This window comes from Periplaneta americana, chromosome 16 (genome assembly GCF_040183065.1).
Source record: "Periplaneta americana isolate PAMFEO1 chromosome 16, P.americana_PAMFEO1_priV1, whole genome shotgun sequence".
Classification (NCBI taxonomy): Eukaryota; Metazoa; Arthropoda; class Insecta; order Blattodea; family Blattidae; genus Periplaneta; species Periplaneta americana.
In genome coordinates, this window is record NC_091132.1 from 166526535 (window position 1) to 166551770 (window position 25236).

At 35.5% G+C, this 25236-nt stretch overlaps 1 protein-coding gene and 1 long non-coding RNA gene across 5 annotated transcripts in view; one reads left to right on the forward strand and one right to left on the reverse strand.

Moving 5' to 3' along the window:
- Positions 1-1724: 1724 nt before the first annotated feature.
- LOC138691802 (uncharacterized) lies at positions 1725-16018 on the forward strand. Its single transcript, XR_011329966.1, has 3 exons — positions 1725-2012; positions 2272-2414; positions 14325-16018. It is a non-coding gene; the product is annotated as an uncharacterized lncRNA (long non-coding RNA).
- LOC138691800 (zinc finger protein ZFP2-like) overlaps positions 10256-25236 on the reverse strand; it is a 40470-nt gene continuing 25489 nt past the window's right edge. For 3 of the 4 annotated variants that reach the window (XM_069814229.1, XM_069814228.1, XM_069814226.1), the window contains exon 6: positions 18095-24592. In XM_069814229.1, the coding sequence (XP_069670330.1) occupies positions 23984-24592 (609 nt within the window). In that variant the 3' untranslated portion in view covers positions 18095-23983. Of the gene's footprint in view, positions 11599-12519; positions 12606-18094; positions 24593-25236 lie in introns of those variants that run through there. The other variant, XM_069814227.1, reaches the window with a different exon arrangement.

Here is a 25236-nt window from a genome sequence, read left to right on the forward strand (position 1 = left end):
TCTGTGTCAAACATACTTCAGCAAAATCTTTACTATTAGGAGGAAGGTCGCGAAGGAATGAGATTATGTTTACAGTAATCACCCCTTATCCCTGTTTTCAGTTATTAATGGTAACCTCAGGGCCTAGTGTCTTAATCAGAAGTTTTATTGAAAATTTAGATAATGCGTGCACATGTTCACAAGTCTAATAATATACGATGAAATTATTATTATTATTATTATTATTATTCACAGTGTTCTCTTCAATGACAGGTCTTTCGCTGCAAACCCAGCATTCTCCACCCTTTTCTATTTTCTGCCATTCTCTTAGTCTCCGCATATGATCCATTAATGTCGCCTATCATCTGATATCTTCTTCTGCCCCTAACTCTTCTCCCGTTCATCATTCCTTTCAGCGCATCCTTCAGAAGGCAGTTTCTTCTCAACCAGAGCTATATGCTCACCCAACCCGCTTTAAATATGTACCTTATTTATACACGAAAATCGTAAGTGAATGAAGACTACTGTCATATTTCGTTAATGTGACAGTTGGTTTCTGTGTAGACAACATAGTAAAAATACTACACACCTAACCTAACCTAACCTCACATAATACTACACACCAAACCTAATCTATCACATAAAACACATAATCTAACCTAACTTGTCACATAATACTACACACCTGTAGTAACATTCCTCACGTTTAGTATCATTTCGTTTGCATCTATTGCCAACCCTGCTACTCGTAACGGGAGCCATCTAGTGAAGTGGACCGTAATTCCACAAAGAAAATATAGAGACTTTCATAATAACTGCATTTAGTTCTTCAGTGTATGTTTTGTGATATATTAAATATGTTACTGTTAATTGAAATGTGTTGCGGTTGTGATAAAAGTATTGAAAATAGATTTATAGCACCACATTGGCAGTGATAAAAGTGTGCAATATTCGTTCAGTGGCCGGTGGATAGTGTACCTTATCCGGAATTCTAGTTTTGTCCTTAAAATGTGCAGACATTTTATCCAAATAAATGTAACATAAAATTCCTTTGTAGAACGAAAAGTTACATAATATAGCTAATTCAATGCTTTCCTACTAATTCCATGCTAATTGAAAATAACAATGTAAAAACATTTCACTGCATTTGCCTGCGGCCCGATGTACATTGCTATGAATCGTAAGCAGTAAAATAATTACTCCTGCATATCGTTAAATCTAACCTTACTATTTCAAACTAGTCTTGATGGTTGGGATTTTCATCCATTTGTGAAAAAACGGGCTCAGATACTGTAAATAATACCCACATGGAGGACAACGTAACAATATGTTATTACCTATTATTTGGGATAAGAAAATGTACTTAACATACCTGTTTAATAAATATTAGGGTCCAATGATAGATCGTTCACAAAATCCCAAACAGCTCTACATTAGTGGTACGATATTTCAATGCATGTTGCATATGTATAGAGATCAAGGATGCCGTGATTTGAAATCGTCACAAGCAGTGTCGCCACAGTCTAAGACATAAGTATTACACTGTGGTGTCGCTAACTGGACCAACGAGATAGAAAGATCTTTCTCTTTCTAACTCGTTGAACTGGACGGAAATTCCGTCAATATATATAAAATGGATCTTATTTATTTATTTTAATTTTGTCGGATTTTTGACGGATTTCCAGGTGATACAATTTATGTGTTGGCGACACTGGTCACAATATGACGTATTATCCGATGGCAGGGATATTTTCTATTGATTGTGATTAAGGAATCAATAATAAAACGACGCTCACACCTACCGAGGATATATTATCAGCGTCGCCGGTGTGCTGGAATTTTGTACCCACAGTTCTTTTACATGCCAGTAAATCTACTGACATGAGCCTGTAGCATTTAAACACACTTGAATATTATCCTGGGTCGGGATCGAACCCGAAACCTCGGGCACGGAAGGCCAGCACTCTACAGCTGCGCCATCCAGACTAAATTACGGATGGCGAGCCGTGTTAGTATGGGTTGGGGTAAATTGGGTATGACACAATTTATTGAATAAAACGTTACCTAATAATATTATATTATACTATATTCAAACACATGCTAATTTGGTATTATATTGCCTATTTCAAAAATTGTCTATGACGGAGTGTTAGAAATTTGTGTTTATCACACTGACACAGCCTGGTAAAAAAATGTGTTTTGTTTACGAGTCTGTACTATGACCCATCACATTCGAAGCAGTACTGTTGGAAAACTATAATTTTTTTTTATTATTTTTTTTTTATTTTTAAGATGGGACATGACAGTGAAGCGGCCGAGCTTGGATCTACAGTGCCATGTTGCCAATATGGACTACCATGCTGCCAAATGATGGAAGGTAGCAATTGACGTTAAGATGGCTGACGTTAAAACATTCCTTGAGAATTGACACGAAGGTAAGAAAACAATACAAAAATCGACAGAGAATCAAAGACGAAACGTACCAATGCTAACATTCTGTGCACAATAAATGTCGCCAAGAGAGCTATTAAGCACTCGCGAACTGTAAGTTTGGCAACTCAACCGTTGATACCATAGCAACAAGCCTACCACGCTATGTGCCATTCAGTTTTTCCGATCGCATCTCTCCTGTCATGTCCCATCTTAAAAAAAAAAGTATAGGTGTGCTAGAGTGATCAAATTACTGTGTACATTACACACGTTTAGAATACGTTTTTAATAAATTCAGTAGTAGGCCTATATAAATTAATAGTTTGTTAGCAAATTACGATTAATAGATTTGGAGTAATTTGGGTATACATTAAAATTTATTGAATGAAACTTTATCTAATCTTCAAACACATGCCAATTTCATATATATTATCTATTTCACAATTATTGCCTATCATGGAGTGTTAAAAGTTTGAGATGATCACACTGATACTGCTTCGTAAAAAAGAACTAATTTTTATTTCATTTTCTGTCAAGTGACATCACATACAGAGAAATATCGTTGGGAAAAACTATTATATAATAACTAAATACATGTACGTGTACATTACACATGTTTAGATCAAATTTTTAGTAATTTCAGTAATATAACACTAATAGTTTGTTATTAAATTACAGTTTACAATCGTGGGGTAATTTGGGTTGGCCTATAATTACAAGTTAATTGGCAACTAATCTAGTGTTTCGTTCCAGATCATGCCACGTACACAAATTAGGGATTGGTGAAAGACAAATATGTAGCTGTCCGAATATATTGTTATCCGTCCCAGATTTTAATAGGATATGAGTATTTTAAATTTATAAAATAAGCCTTATGAAGAACTGAAGTGTCGGCTGACAATTTTTTTTTTCACGTTAGGTCTGATTAAAATTTTTAAATGCCTAACCTGTACATTCTGTTCTGATACATATACCAACCTATGATCTGAAAAAGTTGATTTTATAAGGACTTAAAAAAGCAGTTTTACTTCAATTATACACATTATAGAAAAATTTCCCCGTCTATGGGATAAATTCAGTACAGTATAATTGAACTTAGGGTTAGTACTATGATAAGAAAGGTACAACATACTTGGAAACGCAATAGAATCATTTCAGGCCACAGTGCTAACATATATAAAAAAAAACTAAATCGAATATTTTGTTATGGTATCAGGCTATGAGTCTACAAACTTAAAACAGGCTGTCTTCATACCCTAATTACCCCCACTCATCCTCTTTCTACAATAAAAATCCCTAATTTCAAAATAGTAATCTTTATTAGCAGAACTAATAATAACAAATAGAACAGAAATGATCAATACAAACATTTCATACACTATTTTTGCAGTCATTAGTCCTCATGAAGTACTACCAGCGAATAGTGATTATAAAGAATGGACACTGAGCGAATTTTCCAGTGTTTTGTTTCTCTGTGTGCCAGCGTTCAGTTCTACTTTCAAGCGCTAGAGGTTAGTGTAATCGAGCATAGGCTAAGATAAGAACTGAGAATACAGTTGAGACACAGGATTCAAACATCGCCTACCTTATTGCATAATCCAATAACGCTTTGCTTCAAATAAATTCAAGTTAACAGCTTTTCCTTATTTCTCAGTGACGAACTAGTTGTAATAATATTTTTTTATATTTCAGATATAATAAATTATATTATAAAATAATATAATACATTATAAAATTATGTATCAAATTGGTTTAATATTTGTATATAGGCCTAATATAATACAGGTATATGGTTTTACTTCTCATAAGAGCTTTGTTTTTCCATTTTCAGTGCTATCAAATCATTACATATTTTAATTGTTGTTGGGGTCAACGTCTCAACTCTCATTATAAAGGAACTCTAGAGTCTAGATATTTATTTTGAGTACATAATGTACCTAGATGTATTAATTATATGTGTTATATTTCCGCTGTGTCGACTGCTAGCTGATGTGATGTCAGCACCAACTCTAGGGAGAAAGCAGAATCTCACGCTCTAGCTGGCTTGAAGGTCATTGAAATCAGTCCGGCTACATCAAAGGTACTGATGCGAAGTGTCCACTCTTTATAATCCCTATTCACTGGTACTACCAACCACTGGAACTTCAAACTTCAATTCATGAGTATATATAATCTCAGTTCCCTTATAAATTTTTGACATCTTCTCATATTTATGTAGAAAACTTTTCCTATGAAAGTTTACTTGCTTTAATTTACAAAGAAAGATTAGTTTAATTGTCAGTGGATTCCCTGTAGGCTTACTCATGCACACAAATCTGTCTTTTCTTACCTAATCTTTAATATATTATTTAGTTAAGTCACAGATCATAGAATGAGGTGTTTAGATGCAAAATCAGATACATCACAAACAATTTTTTAGTATGAAGGAAAAACGTTTGCAAGGAACCAAGGATTTGTAACCAATACTAAGCTTTCATTATACAAATCCATGTGATGTATCTGGCTTTTGAGCATAAAAGTGCTATAGTGTAGAATCATATAAAGATATGAAATATAACATTAACTCATTTTCAAAAGAAAAAAAAGTGATGTATCTGATTTTGCAACTACACATCTCAAATCACTTCATTAAAATCTCAAATCGGTGATTTTATAGAAGTGGTGTACTGGGTGGAAAGGCAAACTACGAAGGACATCATAATGATATGATGCTCAAGATGAGATAGTCTGTGCTAAAGAATATAAAAAAGTCACTTTAAATTTTTTCAAAATATTATTATTAATTAAGACATATATGAACGACATTATTAATTAAGACATATATGAACGACAGGCGGATCCAACTGCGAACCTTATCTCAGCACTCCATACAGTGCGGTGCACGATATCGTGCATGACACATTGAAATTTCATAAAGTTAGTGCCCGCTGGGTACCTAAGAAACTGACAGACGACCACAAGGGCCAGCGAATGATGACATGCTTGGACAACTTAAGGCGTTACACTGCAGAAGGGCATAACATTCTGAAAGAAATTGTCACTGGTGATGAGTCCTGGGCTACCACTGCACGCCCGAAACAAAGCAGAACTCTATGGAGTGGAAACATACTGCTTCCCCAGTAAAGAAAACATTCAAAGTGACGGAATCTGTTAAGAAAGTGCTTGTGACGGTGTTCTGGGATATGCGTGGTGTTTTATTGGTGGATTGTGCTAAACACGGGACTACTGTGAATGCTGTAGCCTACTTTCAAACATTGGTAAAGTTGCGTCGTGTCCTTCGTGACAAACGCCATAACATTAATGCTGACGATGTCAGACTTCTTCATGACAATGCTCGCCCCCATGTCGCGGCTTCTGTTCGTGAGAAAATTAACACATTTGGTTGGGAAATGCTACAGCACCCACCATACAGTCCAGACATTTCATCTGGTTGCATAATGAAATTCCTGGCCAGCCATTGTTTTGCGACCGATGCAGAAGTGCAATCAACTGTCCACAGATGGATATACTCCAACCGAACGGACTTCTATCTCTTTTACTCCCGATAAATCTTCATCTGAATCGCTGCTCACTTCTTCTTCTTCTGTGGACTCGCCAGCTAAACGAATAATGCAACTGTCCATGGCTTCTTCTATTAGAGGAACTGGCTTCACATACTCTTCATATTTCACGGATTTGTCACACTTCTTCTTCCAACACACTTCCGTGATTTCATTAATTTTTTTCCTTGTCAGTGCTATGACGTCATCCATTTTGAATGTAGTGTTGTTTGCAACAATCCATGTTAACGTTATCTTAGAAATTTCTACTGCAGCTGCCACTCTTTCCCGCATCTCCTTAATATCCATGAGGAATATCCCGGCTTTGCTTTCTTTTTTTTTTTTTTATGAATTCCATCACATTATAAATCACCTCGAGAATTTCACTGTAAAGAACTTTGCTCGATAATGTACTACTCATCATAATAGAAGAAATCCTTTATCACAAACGACAGCCACACATAGACATGTTCTTATACAGAATACAGCCTTCTCAACTGTTATTAGAACTGAACTGTACCGTTCTAATCCACAGTGCACGCAGTAGGCGGACAGTGGTAGGGGAGATGTGCTCTATGCGCCTGCGCGAACGAGACAGCTTGCTACTTTGAGGCATCTGTACTTGCATTGTTCGCTGAATGACTAATGTATCTGGAATTAACTCCAGAGGACACGGCATCGAGACTAGCTCTAGTAAGTAATTAATAATCAAAAGTTTGGATTAAATGTAGGTTGTGATATAAAAAATATAGCTGAGACACACAGAAAACCAGAAGATATGACAGAGAATTGGAGGGAAGAGAGAAACAATGGAAGAGAGGAAAAACAAGGAGATTCATCTACTAAATAAATGTTCATGTCATGAAATTCTTCTCACGTATGCCGTGGAATATGGCGGCGAGAGATCCATTGTTATAGTGGACGCCACCGATTTCGGCAGATTGGATTTTGTTAATCAGAACTCCAGAGCAAGTTACTCATAGTTGCAAAGTCGGTTGTCATCTTTGTCGCAAGCAAACTGCAACTGGAATGGGTGAGACATATGAGTAAACATACATTCCTGATTATCCTAGTGGACTCGGATGGACAGTCACCTCCAAAAACAATGCACATATAACCAATTTTATAGAACTGCAGTAGACTATGTGAGTGCATGCGTATGAAAAGGGACCAGTTCACAGCACACAGTTTTCGAGATAATTCCAATTGCTGCTGCATGCTTCGTTACTATAAAGTATAAAGATAATCTATATATAACATGCCGTATATATAAAAAACTATTCTATAATCAACAGAGTGACTGACTAATCACCTTAAACTCTGTGTGTAAGTTTCTGTTAAATCATTAGTAAAAAGGTAAGACTGAGTTTTACGAAATACGAACATTAGGGGATGTAAAATGGAAGGTAGTAATGATCAAAATATACTGATTTATTTTTTCAATCAGCAGATATACAGCCCTTAAATTTAAAACAAAGGCTCCTTTGTAAAATTGAATTAGACTATTCATCTCATTTCTTATTGCAGCATACCTCCCCTTTCGGTTAGTTATCGAACGTGTCGATTTCTGTCGCTTGTGATACTCGTTCTTGTACTTCATGGATGTTTGTTATTAATGAAGATAATTCGAGACAATTCCTACCCTTTTTTTGCCTGTCGCTTCATGAAGGAATAATTTCTTGGTTCTGGTTATGCAATGTTTCTCCCCCCTTTTCATTTAGAATATGTTGAAGGCAAATTGTAAAATTATTTCGGACAAAAGTAATTATGGCACTCCTATGAATCGGACTGTACTGTGGTGTGTTTTATAATAATGGTGATACGAGGTGCTGGTGTGTATAAATGACTGACAGCGTTATTGCAACTCATTCATGCCGTCTAAACAGAACAACATTTGGCTCGCCTACTAGCAATGCCATCAAGGTCACCTGCCAAAATCGCTGACTTCAACTATATGAACAAGGTGTGCATAGTTTAAATGTAGGGCCGTAAGTCACATTACCCCTGTAATAGTTTTAATAGATTTAAGTCAGTAAGCAGCGGTACCAAATTACTACAAGTTGCTGTTGCAGAAGCAATCAGGAATATAACATAAGATTTTCTTCGCAAAAGCTCCCGTCGAACATGGCGTGATATTCAGTTATGTCGTGATAACGACAGTGCACAAACAGATCTTCTGGATAAATAAGGTACTGTTCTCCAACCAGATCAACCGTGAAAGGAATGTGCTTACTATTGCGTCATCTATCGGAACGAAGTAGATAAATAATCATCATCATCTTCGTCAAGGTTTAAGCCTCTAAAGGCTTGTTCCGGTCTCATGCATTAAACATTTGTTGAGTCCATTTATTCTTTGGTCTGCCAATGTTTCTTTTGCCTGTTGGTCTGTAATCTAATAGCAGTTTTGGAATGCGGTATTCTTCCATTCTTTCCACATGTTCCCTCCACTTAGTTCTATATTGGTGTATCTTCTCTGTTAGTTTAAAGATGCCTAATTCCTTTCTTACGTCATCATTTCTCCTTTTGTCTAACAAAGTGTAGCCGGCTATACTCCTTAGGAATCGCATTTCAGCGGCCTCTATTTTTCTCTCTTTACTTTTTCTCACTGTCCAACATTCGGAGCCATATAGGAACATGGGCACTGCCATTACTTTATAAAATTTTAATTTAGTTTCTTTCCTAGTTTGTTTGAGGTTTCTTTTTATTGTTCCACATATATAGTTAAATTTATTAATCTTTTTTATTACATCATTTTTAACGTATGATACACTGCAGCCTAAATAATTAAAATTGTTTACTTGTTCTATCATTTTTCTTTCTAAAATGATTTTAGCCCTGATTGTATTGGACCCCTGAAATGCTAGTACTTTTGTTTTGGCTGTGGAGATGTTTAATGCATACTTTTTACTTACATTATTTAATTGGTATATGGCTTTTTGTAAATTATCCTCTGAGCTACAGATTAGAACTTGGTCATCTGCAAATAAAATTGTCTAAAAACCTATTTTTAATTTTAAAATGTGTCTCTAAATGTATCTGCCATTCTTCTGTGACATTGTCAATATATATATTAAAAAGCAGTGGTGAGAGAGGACAACCTTGTCTCACTCCTTTGTTAATTGTTGCTATTTTATCCTCGTTCTTTGTTCTTGTTTTTATCATTATTTTGTTGTCTACATATAAACTTCTTATTATTGTTATTAAATGTTTCGGTATACCTTTTTGTTCTAAAATACGACATAATTTATTTCTATTAACCTTATCAAAGGCTTTTTCGTAGTCTGTGAATGCCATATATGTTGGTATGTTATATTCACTATGTTTTTCTATTATTTGGTTTATACTAAATATGCCATCTACACAAGCTCTTCCTTCACGAAACCCATTTTGAGCTTCCGAGATAATATTCTCCATTATTATCTTCAATCGGTTCTTTAATATTGTTGCATATAGTTTATAACACGTATTTAGAATACTTATTCCCCTATAGTTATTGCAGTTGTTCCTTTCACCTTTCTTATATATTGGGTATATTTTGGCTAATCTCCACTCTTCAGGTATATGACCGTATTTCCAACATACATTAATTAAATCTAAAATACGATATTTCACAGACTCTGAGCATATTTGATGAGTTCGTTATTTATGTTATCTGATCCTGCCGATTTTTTATTTGTACTATTGTCTACCGCTTTTTTAAATTACTCAATTGTAATTGGATCTATACCTTCCTCTCGTTGGATGCTATTGTTGTCTTCTTCTTCCTCCTCAGATGTCTCTGTCCATAAATTCTTAAAATATGTTAGCCATTGTTCATAGGATATCGGATTGAATTTTAGATGATCTCTTTCTTGTTTGTTCAAGTGCCATAAGATTTTATAAGCTCTATCTTGGTTTCCATGTATGTCATGTTCTATATCGCTTATATATTTTTCCCATGACCATCGCTTTATTTTTCGGACTTCTCTTCTAACGATAAATAATATTACCGTTACAACGTCAGTTTAAAAACCATGCGCTCTCCTGCATATTTTATTTCCTGTATGAAGAGATTAAAAGACCAGGAGATTAACTGTGATCTAATTTTGTAACTAAGGCAGTATCAATATGTCTGTATTAATGTTATGGTTTGTGCTGCGAGAGCTAGCCAATAGAGATAAGAGTACCCACGTGTGTGACCTTATGACAGCTTATGACATCAACATTCATTCACAGCATTACTCCCCTCTGTCTCATCCGGCAGAGACTTTCTCGTGGTTGGAGCACAGTATGTGTGTATATATATATATATATATATATATATATATGAGTCGTTAGTTGTGAAATAAACAAATTCGGGCAGAGGGGGGGGGGTTAACGTGACATCGCCCTACCTGTACAGTAGGTAATTCTGTGGAGAATATTGGGTACCGGAAAGTAAAACCACATCCTTCCTTTAGTCTAATTCTTCTGTATGGATTACCTCAGAAAATATATCTAATAGTCATCCTCACAAAACATAGATATAACAAGATATGTATTATAAATTCATGTCATTATAATAGTTTATCGTCTATATGCATTATTGGTTATCTCTTAGGCGTTACCATCGCAATAAACATTAAATTTGTCGAAGACGTCTCACTTGGTGCAAGTTTTGCCTCTATATTGTTGTGCATGCTTTCTCAACTGTCTTGTTTCGGAGAAACATTTCCCACAATTAGTGCATTTGAATGGCTTTTCGCCCGTATGTAATCGTAAATGACCTTTCAGATGCCCAGATTCAGAGAAAGACTTCCCGCAGACATCACATTTGAATGGTTTCTCACCTGTGTGGACACGTATATGTCTTTTCAAACCTCCAGAATGAGAGAAACCCTTCCCACACTCTTGACATTTATAGGGCCTCTCGCCTGTGTGAATTCGTGAATGCCTTTTGAGAACTCCCGATTCAGAAAAACATTTACCACATATATCGCAATTGTATGGTTTCTCGTGTGTGTGCAGACGTCCATGACTCTTTAAATTTCCCAATCTCGAGAAAAATTTACCACAAACTTCACATTTGAATGGTTTCTCGCCTGTGTGTGTTAGAGAATGATTCTTCAATGTTCCCGAATCCCTGAAACATTTCCCACACACATCGCATTCAAATGTTTTGTCGTCTACGTGAAGTCGCGTATGAATTTTGAGGCATCCCGCTCGTGTGAAACACTTTCCACAGACATCACATGTATACGGCTTCTCACCTGTGTGTATGCGTGTATGCCTCTTTAAACTTCCGGAATCTGACAAACGAACTCCACACACATCGCACTTGAATGGCTTTACGCCCGTATGCAGGCGTATATGACTTTCGAGACTTCTCTTGGATGGGAAACATTTCTTGCAGGTATCGCACTTAAATGGCCACTCACCTGAGTGAGAACGTAAGTGGACTTTCAGCGTCTTTACATATGAGAATGATTTTCCACAGACGGCACATTTGATTGGTTTATCACCAGTATGAATTCGCAAATGTTGTGTGAGAGAGTCGTAACTCGATAGAAACCTAATACAAAATTTACACTTGATTAAATTTGTGCTTTTCTTATTGTGAACTGATGTTCTTTCTTCTTCTGTTATACTGTCCTCGTGTGTTGACACTCCACTGTCTTGGATAACTGGAAGGCTGTTACGAAAATAATTGATTAGTATGAACAACACCATAACTGTGTCCAAGAAGAAAATCTAAACTCCAGAAATTAACAGCAGATTTTAACCTTCTTGTAACAGTATTGCGAAACATCTGAAAATTTTATATGATAAATTCAAATTCCTTTATCAAAAATAAACAGTGAAAAATTCAATTACGTAGCTCAATCAGAAAAGCTTCAGCAAAGGAAGTAAAAAAGAATGATAAAATTTTTAAGGTTACATCGGTTCTTTGTCAACAGCAATGAAATATAGATCTTGAGAGAAATATAAAAGTTGCAAGTAAATCAAGTGAATTTATCCAAATATGTTCCAGGTTATACAAATGTAGACTACAAAAGAAATGCAGATACATATAGACACATAATAGTACATTATGCAACGAGCCTATAATGGTAGTAATTAAGACGCGAATTCAATATTCGTAACATTAAAGGACAAAAATGTTTTTCACATAAAGTAAAGTTTCAAATTCCGACAGTTACGAATTTATTTTAAAGAAATAAACACTGAACAAAGTAGGCTTCATTTGTTTTCCTGTTTGAAGTCCATTTTTAACTATACGAGAGAAAATAAATTGATTGATTGAAATTAAATTACACTGTATACGTATTTACTTCACAGTCTTTGAAAATATAGCGTAAATTACTAGCCATTACTGGAGGCGCAAAATTCTCTAAATATAAATTGACTGTTCGGAAAATAATTACACCTTTTCAATAAATTTTCATCTGCTGTATTGCTGAAAAACTATTTTTAACATTTAAGAATTAGTTCCAAATGAAGAAATATACACACATAACACCTACAGTACATGTTTTAGTACCACTGTCCTACATCATTATTCAAAGGAAGCAGTGAACCAAAGACGAAGTGAAGGCTCGCATACTGCACTCACCTTTCAGCAAATACTTCATCCTCCTCTACAGTGACTTCTTGCTTCAACTCTTCTTTCACTTTATCCTCCGAGTCACATAATTCTTCCTGAAAGAGTAAATAAGAAAAGAGATGATGCGCCATCAACTCTGTAACTAGTCCATAGGTGCATTTACACGGTTCAATTTTCCATGCGCTTACGCAAGTAATGTAAGGAGAATATTGAAGGAATCAAGCAGTAAACGCACGTTCAATTAACATGCATACAGATTTTGTGTCTACATTTTGCGCCGATTTCAACGTCATTTTCACTACGTATAGCCTACATATCGATTAATAAATAGGTATTAAATATCGATCCGGTACTTAGGCCAATTGGATTCTCAAAATTGTTGTTGAAATTCCATACGCACTCGTATTTACCATAATCTGTACGGTATTATTAATAAATCTGTAGCCAAAATTTTTCTGATAATTTTCGATTTTCCAAAAATAATTGTTGTTAACATGTATAATTAACCATCCTGAAACCGAAAATCGCTCTTTTGAAATGTTTGTTTGTATGTCTGTCTGGATGTTTGTTACCTTTTCACGTGATAATGGCTGAACGGATTGCGATCAAAATTGGAATATAAATTAAGTTCGTTGTAACTTAGATTTTAGGCTATATGGCATTCAAAATACGTTATTTAAAAGGGGGGGTTATAAGGGGCCTGAATTAAATAAATAGAAATATCTCGCTTACTATTAATTTTTGTGAAAAATGTTACATGACAAAAGTTTCTTTAAAAATGATTTCCGATAAGTTTTATTCTTTGAAACATTTTGATAGGACTGATATTTAATGAGATAAATGAGTTTTAAAATTAAAATAACTGCCATCTAAGGCGGTGTAATGAAATAAAAAACAAATGACAGTCTATAAGGTGCCTTGGACAACAACAATCGAAGGTTATGAAGCATAGCCTACAGAGAATGTATCTGTGTTTGTATGAAGTAATATCGGAAGCTAAATTAACCGATTTGTATAATTTATTATTATTTCACCATTGGAAAGTGTAGTTTCTCTAGATGGACATAATGCTATAATGTTATTACAGTAACTTCTGAGTGAATCGAGGACTGGTAAGATTAAAATAGCTTCTTATGCACAGAAAACTTGATAGGCTATTCTGTACACTTTTATTCTATGCAAAATTTTGATAGCACTGATATTTAAGGATATACAAGACTTTTAAAATAACAATACAATACATTTTCACCCCCGCCTCAATTATAGCGTTGTTGTTCCTGCAGTAACTCCTATGTGCAAAATACTATAAAATTTTTGAGTAGAAAGAAAAAACACATTTATTCATTCCATGGCAATGGTACATAGGAGATCGTGAATTCTTACATTTTCGAAAGAAAGAAATATAATTACATATCACGTATCACTATTTAAGTTATTTGAAGGGTTCAGAACCATAGTGGGCCAAGCGCCATTTACTGATGACGTAGAAAACAAGGATTAAAATTAAGTTATTAGTCCATAATTCAATGTAAACATATAGCAAGTAATATAAAGTATACACATTAAAAGTAAAAGATATGTCAATCTTCATTAAACTATGGTTGCATGTAATAACACTAAAAGAAACATGTCAAAGGAATTGTCATTGCACCAAATGAGTGGTCTCTGGATCAAAATGATCGCATTTTGATTTTTTAAATATAATTTAAATTAAGTAGCATATTAAACGATTTATTCTTCTATCAAACACGAATGTTCTCTGGATCAAATGACCTATTTTAATTATGTAATTACTTTATATTTATTTCTAACAGGTGCAGCGGAGTGCACGGGTACGGCTAGTCTTCAATAAAGCTAATCGTACCTGCCGCCATTTTCAGCTTGAAAGATCCATCACCAACGAGTTAGAAGAGAGATTATAAAGTGGCCAAGTTTTGCCTTGAACAGCACTCTTAGTGGTGCCGCCCAGTTGCGTTCAGAAATGGTCCCCTAACACACAGGTATCTGATTCTGGTACAATTCTTAGAAGACTTCGATGCTATGTGTACTCTATTCTGAAATATGTTGGCTCAGAGCTGGAAAAACACTAAACCTGTTTTTAAGGTCTAGAAAGAGTTCCCTAAATTTTTGCATGTAAAGGCTGGAACTTTTAATTTCGTACGAAAGTTGGAAAAGATTTGGGGTGGCTGAGAGTGAAGGGGTAGTACATAGTACTGAGTGGTTGTGCATATTAGCTTTTGTAACTCACTTTACATTTGAACATTCTTAATCTGAAACTTCAAGGTAACAAACAGAACTTATGAGTTATATTGTTTAATTAAGGGAAACTCTAATCATGTTCAAAGAAGATATTTATAAAAATGATAAAACGACATTTCAAATGATGCTCTATGATGAAGCTTAGTGTGATTTTCCTCCATTTACTGAATATGTGGTAGAGATTACGATTGAGTTTACTTCAAGGTTTTGTGATTTTGATTAAATAAAACTCAGATTCCTTTTGTTTAATAACTCTATAGAAGGTTTCCGACTGATTAGGATCCAGATCTGTAGATGGAGCTATGTAACTACAGTGACAGTTTTCTTATATCATTAACCGGGAACAGTAGGCCTATCCAAGATTATGAAATTTTCCTTTGAAAATACAATCCATGTTTGATAGCACATACTTATGTCAATGTGCATTTTCTACCATGGAACTCTTAAAAACTAAGCAGAGGAACAAGTTGTCTGAAGCTTCAATTGTCAATATACTATGGTTATGTACACTCAGTTATTGCATATGGCATAATCATTTGGGGCTCATCATCAAAATCCTTACAGATACTAAAATTGCAGAAGAGAATAATAAAAATCATGAAACAAGTTCTAATACGGACTGAGAGCAGAGGCATTTTTAAAGAGCTCAATATACTACCGGTCCCCTGTATCTACGTACTAGAAACAGTCTGTTACATCCATCAGAATGCAAAACAGTTTACACCAAACTCTGAATACCATGACTACAACACTAGAACTTCCAGTAATATGCATTTAAAATACCACATGCTTACCAGATGTCTTAACAGTATATCTCATGGTGGTTGTAAATTATACAACAAGCTCCCCTTACATATCAGGAAGTGTACCCAAAAAATTTTCAAGAAATCGGTAAAAAATATACTGTTAAAGCACATGCCACTGAGCATAAACGAGTACCTAAATTTAAATCTTGAACAGGAAATGTAACAATCTCTATTTTATATACTGTTATTGATTGCTGTTGTTTTCCCTGTTTACTGCTCCTTACCTTCCTCTTCATGTACCTGGTAGAAGCACGCTGGTCATAAGACAAACTGCCAAGATTGTCATTATAATAAAATATACACTGTTAGAAAGTGATTATTATTATGTTGTAATTATAATTGTTGTCATTATTATTGTATTTGTTTACATTACTATTATACTATTGTATTAACATGTAATTGTTATCTGACGATGCCATGAATCCTTGTATTCTGACGGCTAATAAATAAATAAATACATACATACATACGACTTATTGCAATTTTTACTGCAGCTTGCCACTACACAAATGGAAATAGGTACCAGTACTGAATCTGTAGGATAAACCAACACAAAGTTTCATTTTCTCATTAGGTGGGTAATGACCAGCCAATCATCATGAGGCAGCTACGCAAGGGAAATGGGGTCTTGATCATCCCAGGCACTCTGATATCCTCTGAAGCTAAAATGGCAGCACAGATACGAGTTGCAGCTGCTGCAGCAGCTTTTTTGGTTATACATCATAGTATAACAAAGAAAAAGAAAATGAAACATATCTGGCCAAAGACGATATTTAAAAACCAGATGGACTATGAAAACAAATTATTACGGGAAATGGCTACAGACAACTTACTTACTTACAAATGGCTTTCAGAGAATCTGGAGGTTCATTGCTGCCCTCACATAAGCCCACCATTGGTCCCTATCCCGAGCAGATTTATCCAGTCTCTCTTATCATAATATCCTACCTCTCTCAAATCCATTTTAATATTCTCTTCTCATCCACGTCTCGGCCTTCTCAAAAGTTTTTCTTTCCCCCCGGTCTCCCAACTAACACTCTATATGCATTTCTGGATTCGCCCATACGTGCTACAAGCCCTGCCATCTCAAACGTCTGGATTTAATGTTCCTAATTATGTTAGGTGAAGAATAAAATGCGTGCAGTTCTGTGTTATGTAACTTTCTCCATTAACCTGTAACTTCATCCCTCCAGTGGTGATATTTGGCCGGTTTGTCCGAACATAGATACTCATGAGAGAACTTATTAAATTTCTTGAATATCACCACTGCGTCCCTCTTAGCCCTAAATATTCTAAGTACCTTATTCTCAAACATCGTTAGCTTCTGCAAATCTGGCTTTGAGGTAGTAGCTCCCTGTAAAGCAGGTTTGAATATTTTCAAGGAACAATTGTTCCGGGGCCAGGTATCGATCCCGGTAGAGCGTTCGCATGCTAAGCGAAGAGTCCCGGAATCGATACCCACCCGCAGAACAATTTTTCCTTGAAATTATTCATCCTTAGCCTCTGTTTCTCTCTGAAAGTGAGAGTCCAAGTTTCACAACCATACAAAACAACTGGTAATTATCTGTTTTATAAATTCTAACTTTCAGCTTTTATGACAGCAGACTGGATAACAAAAGCTTCTTAACCGAATAATAGCAGGCATTTCCCATATTTACTCTGCATTTAATCCCCCCCCCCGAGTATCATTTATAAATTTTGTTACTGTTGCTCCAAGAGATTTGAATTTTTACACTTTTCAAATGATAAATTTCCTATTGTTATAGTTCAATTTCGTACAATTTTCTAGTAATGATACATAATCGTATACTTTTTCTTTCCGGATTTACTTTCAAATCTATTTCTTTACTTCAAGTAAAATTACCGTGTTTTCCCTAATATTTTGTAAATTTCTCCTAACCTATTCACGCCTGCAGCATAAAAGGCAGCTGATGTAACCTGTTCAATTCCAAGCCCTCTCTGTTATCCTGTTAAAAACTTTATATGGTTGACTCTAAACGAATCTGAATATTTATGTTCACTTCTCAATTGTAAAATACGAAAAAGTGATACAAATTTTCAGGATGCATAACAGTTAAAGAGAGGGTGCTGATCACATTGAGATATTTAGCAACTGGATACTCTTACAATAGCTTGCAATATCTATTTCGCGTGTCAAAACAATCGATATCTACCACTGTCCTTAAGTTTGTGATGCAGTTATCGAAGATTTCAAGGAATATGAAGGCTCCACGGAAAGAACATGCTAAGTCACTTTTCTTAAATTTTTCAGCACAGCATTTCTTACTTTGATACACTCATGAAACGTTATGAATTTACATATCATTTACTTTCATTTACCATGCTACAATGAAGGCTTTTTTTCATTACGAGCTATCAGTTGAGACCAAACAACAGAAATTAACAAAAATTAACTTAGCATATTCTTTCCTTGGATTCTTCATATGTAAAGGTGAGTAAAATAAATAAACAAATAACTGTTTTAAATCTAATTACTTTATTTAATTACTCGATTCAACATTAAAATTGAACTGATTATTTTTAAAAGAGCACTTGTCCACAATTTTCGAAAAATGAGATACTACCATTTCCTTATTTATGAAGTCAAAATACACTGTCACACGTTTTCTGTTGCTTTGATAGTTACTAGCTGATTTGAGAAAGTGAATCAGTTCTTTTCCATTCGGAATCATAACAAAATGACTGCATATATAATGGCAGAGTCTACACCCCCAGATGAATATTCCTGACTGAGCACACAATCAAGAAAAAATTTATTGTTAATAGTTATAAAGAGGAAGATTTTTTTAGTAGGTTATTTTACGACGCTTTATCAACAGCTTAGGTTATTTAGCGTCTGAATGAGATGAAGGTGATAATGCCAGTGAAATGAGTCCGAGGTCCAGCACCGAAAGTTACCCAGCATTTGCTCATATTGGGTTGAGGGAAAACCCCGGAAAAAACCTCAACCAGGTAACTTGCCCCGACCGGAAATCGAACCCGAGCCACCTGGTTTCGCAGCCAGACGCGCTGACCGTTACTCCACAGGTGTGGACTAAAGAGGAAGAAATACTGCACTTGAGTGCATACACTTTTGGCTATAATATTTTAAGAAAAATGTGTTAGCTTGGGAAAGATAATCCCAAAGAAATAAAAACAATCATTCGAAATCAACCAATTCTCACAGTTTGTGCATTGCAAATGAATTCCAGGTACCATAGCAGCATGCACTTATGTTGATGAAGTTATAATTATGAAAATAGCTGAAAGGTTTATACACAAAATACAGATGCCTAAGAATCCTATTAAATAAACAACAAGACATTCCCAAATTGATGTACACATCTTCACTGGCATGACCAACAACAAATTGTCAGCAAGATGCAGTATGAGTATGACACCAGCACATCTTTAGCTAATGTGTACCAACTTCAATTTTTATTTGTTTTAAAAGGACACATGTCCAGGTCCAGTAACTTTAGTTCCCGAGTTCGTAATTTAAAATAATTCTTTTGTGTTTAAGGCATTTATCTCATTTATATAGGCCTAACAAAATCAAACATGTCAGTAATAAAATACACTTGAAACTAAATAATATAGCATGTTGTTGTTGTTTACTCAATTATACGAAGACAGGTCTGAACCTCACAAGTGATACCAACAAGGCACCACTAAGCCAGGTGATAATGGGGTAAGATGGCCAGTTCCTTTCCCCCTCCATTGCATACATAGCCAACTGGCTATATATTACACTAATCCGACTTCAGATGCATACAAACAATTGTTCTTCCTCAAGTGAGATGTACTGCCTAGACATATCAGCCAGCACCTCAATCAAAGCCAAATATAGCATGTGTATATAGCTTATATCCCTCCTGAAAAATTTTATTCAGTGGACAGGTGCCCCTTTAAAAATAATCGATTCAATTATTGAAAATTATTTTAAGATGATGGGAGAGAAGATTGTGGATGGTCGGGACAGCAAAGATAAAGGGAATTTATGATGAATTTATGTTTAAATTACACAGGCCTGCGATGAAAAAAAACTTTTAAAAAAATTTTAGCTCTCTTTTATGTATTTTGGGTGGTGAAGCCAGAAATGACATCAAAAATGGCACATCACGCATCATTTTATGTTTCACAGTATTAATATACTGGTGATTTTGCTGGATCCATAACTCAGTGCTCTAAAGTAAAATTTTGTACTAACCTGTTGATGAGCCAGTGGCGTAGCGTCAATGTAAGCTAAAAAACTCAGCTTCCCCAATTAATAATAATTTCATAATAAACCTGCAGTCTGTGGACAAAATTATTTATTAATTTTAATAGAATTTATGATTACGCGTTAAATATTGTGATGCGGCAGCTCAGGATGATTTGTGATGCAGCAGTAAACTAGAAGCCTGCACACACCAGCTTCCAAGCAGACTGGTTTCTTACACTCATTCTTCTGTGTAACCCACCCCGCAGATTATCCATCCCTTTCTAACTAAACTATCCTGGTCGCAAGGCTAGCAAGAAGCTAGCTTTAACATTGAAAATAAGTAGTTTCCGAGTTATCCCTTTTCGTCAGTTGTGTTCAGTTGAAGTGTTAGTGTGCATTGTGGCTGATATAATAAATAATGAGTGAAATAACAGTTCCTGACACCAATTTACTTGAATTTTTAGGACAATTCTATTATCAAGACTGATTTACGAACAAAAGTGTGATCTAAAAAACAAATGACCGACTTCCTTGCTGTCAATGAAGGATACAACCAAAAGACAGATGCATACATACGTAATGATACTAATACTGTATCTATTGACCGTTAATATTGTGATTCCTCTAAGTATGACAGGGAGTGAGCTACTGTTATACGTATACGTGTCTATTTGTTAGAGATATGTGTAAACCGTGAAATCATATTTTACTATGTACCATTTGAGGTCATGCCTTATTGGTGTTACTTACGAGATTCCAACCAATCTTCGACTGCTGACTTGACATTGACTACTATTTATTTTAAGACTATATTTTTGTAATACGTTTTCTCATATTGCATGAAAGACAACTTGAGTTAGCTTCCCCCACTCAAAATTTCATGCTACGCCACTGTGATGAGCATCAGAAACATAATCTACAAGGCTGTGTGATGTAGAAAGTTAAAGTCCTGAAGAGTTTACCAGTTTCAATTCAAATGATTTAATAAGAGATTTAGGATTACCAAAGGAAAAAGCTGAGCTCTTATACTCCAGAGTAGGCCTCGGTAGTATACTTGGTATAGCACTGGCCTTCTATGCTCGAGGTTGCGGGTTCGATCTCACAAAATAAATGCATTGAAACATGCAGCTGCCTCATAAATACTTGCAGTAAAAATTTCATCCAGATTGATTAATATATTTGGCATAAGAAAGTTGGTGTTGAATCAACAAAAATGAACACACAAAAATAGATTTGAAAATAAAATGAATATTTATGTAAATTAATATTCTCCTCCGCTACATTCTTCTAGTAAGTTCAGGGAGCTAGCAAACAGTTACTAGATTTGTAATCAGAAATTTTAAAAAAGAATTCTTCGATGAAAAACAATTTTGACAGCTTTGAATAATTTGAGGGAAAAGTTGAGACGGTGTCGGGTGGAGTTCCCGGGTAGTTCAGTTGGAAAGAGCGCTGGTACGTTCAACCAGATGTCCTGGGATCGATACCCGGCCCCGGAACAATTTTTCCCTTGAAATTATTCAAATCTGCTTTACAGGGAGCCTTACCTGAAAGACTAGATTTGTATAATTTTGACAACTCTTTAAATTCCACGCCCCCTTCCAGCCTTAATTTAAAAAAGTGTAAACATATGTGTATTTGTAATCAGAATTGAGCTGAATCCATTTGGGGTATGAAAATATAAATTCTGAATAAGTGAAATACCTAAAAATATTTGGAAAAATTTTCATGATTTTCAGTGGAGTCTTCTCTTTAAAAAAAAAAAAAAAAAAAAAATGACTAAATGTGAGTTGATAATTATGACAAATCTAATAGTCTTTGTAAAATATATCTTTAATATTTTCCACAGGACATGTTTCACTTCATCACTTTCTATATTAAATTCAATAACGCTACATTCACGTTGCTAAAAGTATCAATGCATGTTGCGGAAAATGGTACGTGATAGAGAAAATCTGAGTTCAGTTTTGAATTCAGCACCCCAAGAAATTATAAATGAGCCGTTCAGAGCAGAAGTGGTGTAAGTCAAAATTGGGTAATGAAGTTTAAAGTAAAAATTCTGTAAAATACAGCGCAAAGCAGCAATTAATATGTACTTCCTGCTATCCACTGACTACTAAAGGTAAGCATTCACTACATCGTATCGCACTCCTCGTACGAATCGCACGCAACGGATATTTTAAGTGCAGTGTGTTCACTGTAACGGCTTCACCTCATCGGATTCCCCTATCAGCTGTTTAAAACATGACGTCGTACGATATTGATATTACTGAAAGCAGAGGAGTTGAGGTTAGGTCTATTAATTACGTCTGTTAGCGAATAGGAATTTGTAATTGCTTCATGCGTCTTAATTGATGAGGAAGAAACGAAAGAAATATTGGTTACATAATATATTTGCAAGAAACGACTTGATTACTGTAACGGGAACGCCTCAAATTATACAATTCTTCGCAATTTTCTACACGCGAAATAAGTTTTCCGTCTGCCATTTTGGCGCGACACTGAACATGGCACAACATAATAGTAACAGTTGACCAATTAAAATTGATTTATTAAAGAAGGCTATGATCGCAAGCATCGGAAAAATTGCCCATCCGAGAAACGTGGACGGATTTGCCAAGAGGCGATGCGTCCGATACGATGTAGTGAACGTGGTTACATAACAATTATAGCAAAGATAGTCTTTTTCCGATCCATGCGATTCATCTGATGCATACGATACGATGTAGTGAACGCTTACCTTAATAGTTTAAATAAATTAATATTAATTGCTATTTTGCGCTGTATTTTACAGAGTGTTTACTTTAATCCTCATTACCCATTTTTGACTTACACCACTTATGCTCTGAATGCCTCAAATGTAACAAAAATTTTTTGAAAAAGTTTTTATGACCCTTTGTTTACGGCGATCATCGTCGGACGCACATCGCCGGCGAATATAAACGCTGGCGATGATCGCCGAGAAGTGGTTTCTTTATTGACGCACATCGCTGTAGATTCTCATTTGTTTATTCCTTCATCTACTACATATGGTCAAGTAAATTAATGTAGGCCACGGACATAACCTAAAAATTATAATGAATAAATCCAAGATAATGAAGTTGCTATTTATTCTAGAAGAGGGAGATGACGATATCAAAATCTCGCATGCGTGTTATAAAAGGAACAAGCTACAGACTAATGAAATATTCAGGAATAGGTTTACAGAATTCTGTTTTAACACATTGATAATGAGACATCTTTATAAAAACGCTACAAAATTTAAGGAATATTTCAGACTCTCACCTGACCAGTTTGATTATGTTTTGAGTTTAATTGAAAATGACAATGTCAAATTACCTACAAATTTTGTCAAGACCCTAGTAACTCCAGCTGACAGATTGGCAGTAACTCAGGTTATGAACTGATTATTATTATTATTATTATTATTATTATTATTATTATTATTATTATACTGTATTACATTACATGGTGTATTCCAAACAATAATTTAAAAAAAATTGGCTAACTAGCGCTGAGGTAGTTCCCTTCGTAATCCGCTTATACACTTTACATGTACGAACATGTGATAGGTTAGGTTTGGTTCGTTTGGGGTTTTATTATGCCTTGTATATACGATCAACTACATCTCTACAAAAAAAAAAAAAAGAAAAAAAAACGCTATATTTCAGAATACCGCGTAAGTACTTAGGTAGGCTTAGTCACAGAAAACTTACAGAAGAGAGAATTTCCCCCCTTACCCAACACTGAACGAAATTCTCTGGGGCTCGGGCGTGATAAAAATGTAATATGTAATGTAAGGGTTTATTGTTTAATTTGTTTATTAATTCACATGCTCATATTAAAAAGAGCATTATGTTGTGACACATATTCAATAATAATTTCGTCTTCAGACCGCGAAAAATTACAAAACGTCTTGATTTGTTTTGCGGCCAAAACCTACAGACGTGGTTAACGTGTACAGATTAGATATTCGATATTACAACACGACCTTGTCTAAATATCGATTATTGAACACGAATGCGGCGATGTGCGTCCTGAATTTGCTTCGGAAGCAACCTCCAGCGATCTGTGTCGCGTCCAACGAACTGCGCTGGCGATCTTCGCTGTAAAGAAACCGTGTCCATTCATTTCAACTGCTAGCAACTCTGGCGACAATCGCTGGCGATGTGCGCCCGGCGATGATCGCCGTAAACGAACCGTACCTTTAATTTTGCAGGCCTGTGTTATTTTCAAATGACGGCAGAGAAGATGTAGATGGTTGGAGCAGCAAAGCTAAAGGGGGAGGTAGTGGTGAATTTATGTTTGTTTGTGATGCACAAGGACTAATTGCATCTGTAGGGGATGAATGTCCAGAAGGTGATGTATAGATTCTGCCTGGAGCATACTGTGTGAAATATCCGGTGTTGTGTTGCTGAAACTTTCCAGTATCGGCTTCAAAAATTACGTTGCTGATGGCATTTTTGACATGAGCAAGAGTAATTGGGTCGTATTTTCGCAATTCATGAGCAATATATTGCCCATAAGTGTAGTATGGATCTGAATAGGATTGTATACAGTCCTTCAAAAGTTTAAATGCCTCGTGTACATTATCATCTCCCTGCTCATTTACATTAACGGTCATTCTTTTGCGTTTCTTCCGACCTTGTTTTAATGGCTGTTCAATGTCTGCTCCAAATGAGTGTATATTGTGCCTCTGTCCTTCACTGCCTGTTCCAAATGGCTCTTCGTTGTCCCTATGTCCTTCACTGCTTGCTCCAAATGCCTGTTCATGTTCTTCCTGATGACCTCCGGAATCACCAGGCATCACTTGATCCTGCAGATGGAAAGTAATATATTCATTTTGTTTTCAGATGCCATCATCAGTTTTCTACGATTTAATTTTATTGGGTTATTTTACGACGCTCTATTACCATCTAGGTTATTTAGCATCTCAATGAAATGAAGGTGATAATGCCGGTGAAATGAGTCCGGGGTTCAGCACCGAAAGTTACCCAGCATTTGCTCATATTGGGTTGAGGGAAAACTCCGGAGAAAACCTCAACTAGGTAACTTGCCCCGACCAGGATTCGAACCCGGGCCACCTGGTTTCGCGGCCAGACGCGCTGACCGTTACTCCACAGGTGTGGACTTGATAACTTAAATCGTAGAAAACTATGGTATGTAATGTTAATACAAGAATACCCCAGACATCTTATTTCAATGATTGGAAACATGTATGAAAGAACATCCATCAGCATTGATAATGATTACACAAAAAACCAATAAAAGTGAATTTAGTTAATTTAGGAGTAAGACAGGGCTGCCCTATGCCGCCGACACTTTTTAATATCTATATGGACGCAGCGATTGACAAATGGCAAAATCAGCTAAGATAATAGTACATTATGCAACGAGCCTATAATGATAGTAATGAAGACGCGAGTATGTTTGTTTATGAAACGAGAGCAAGCGAGTTTC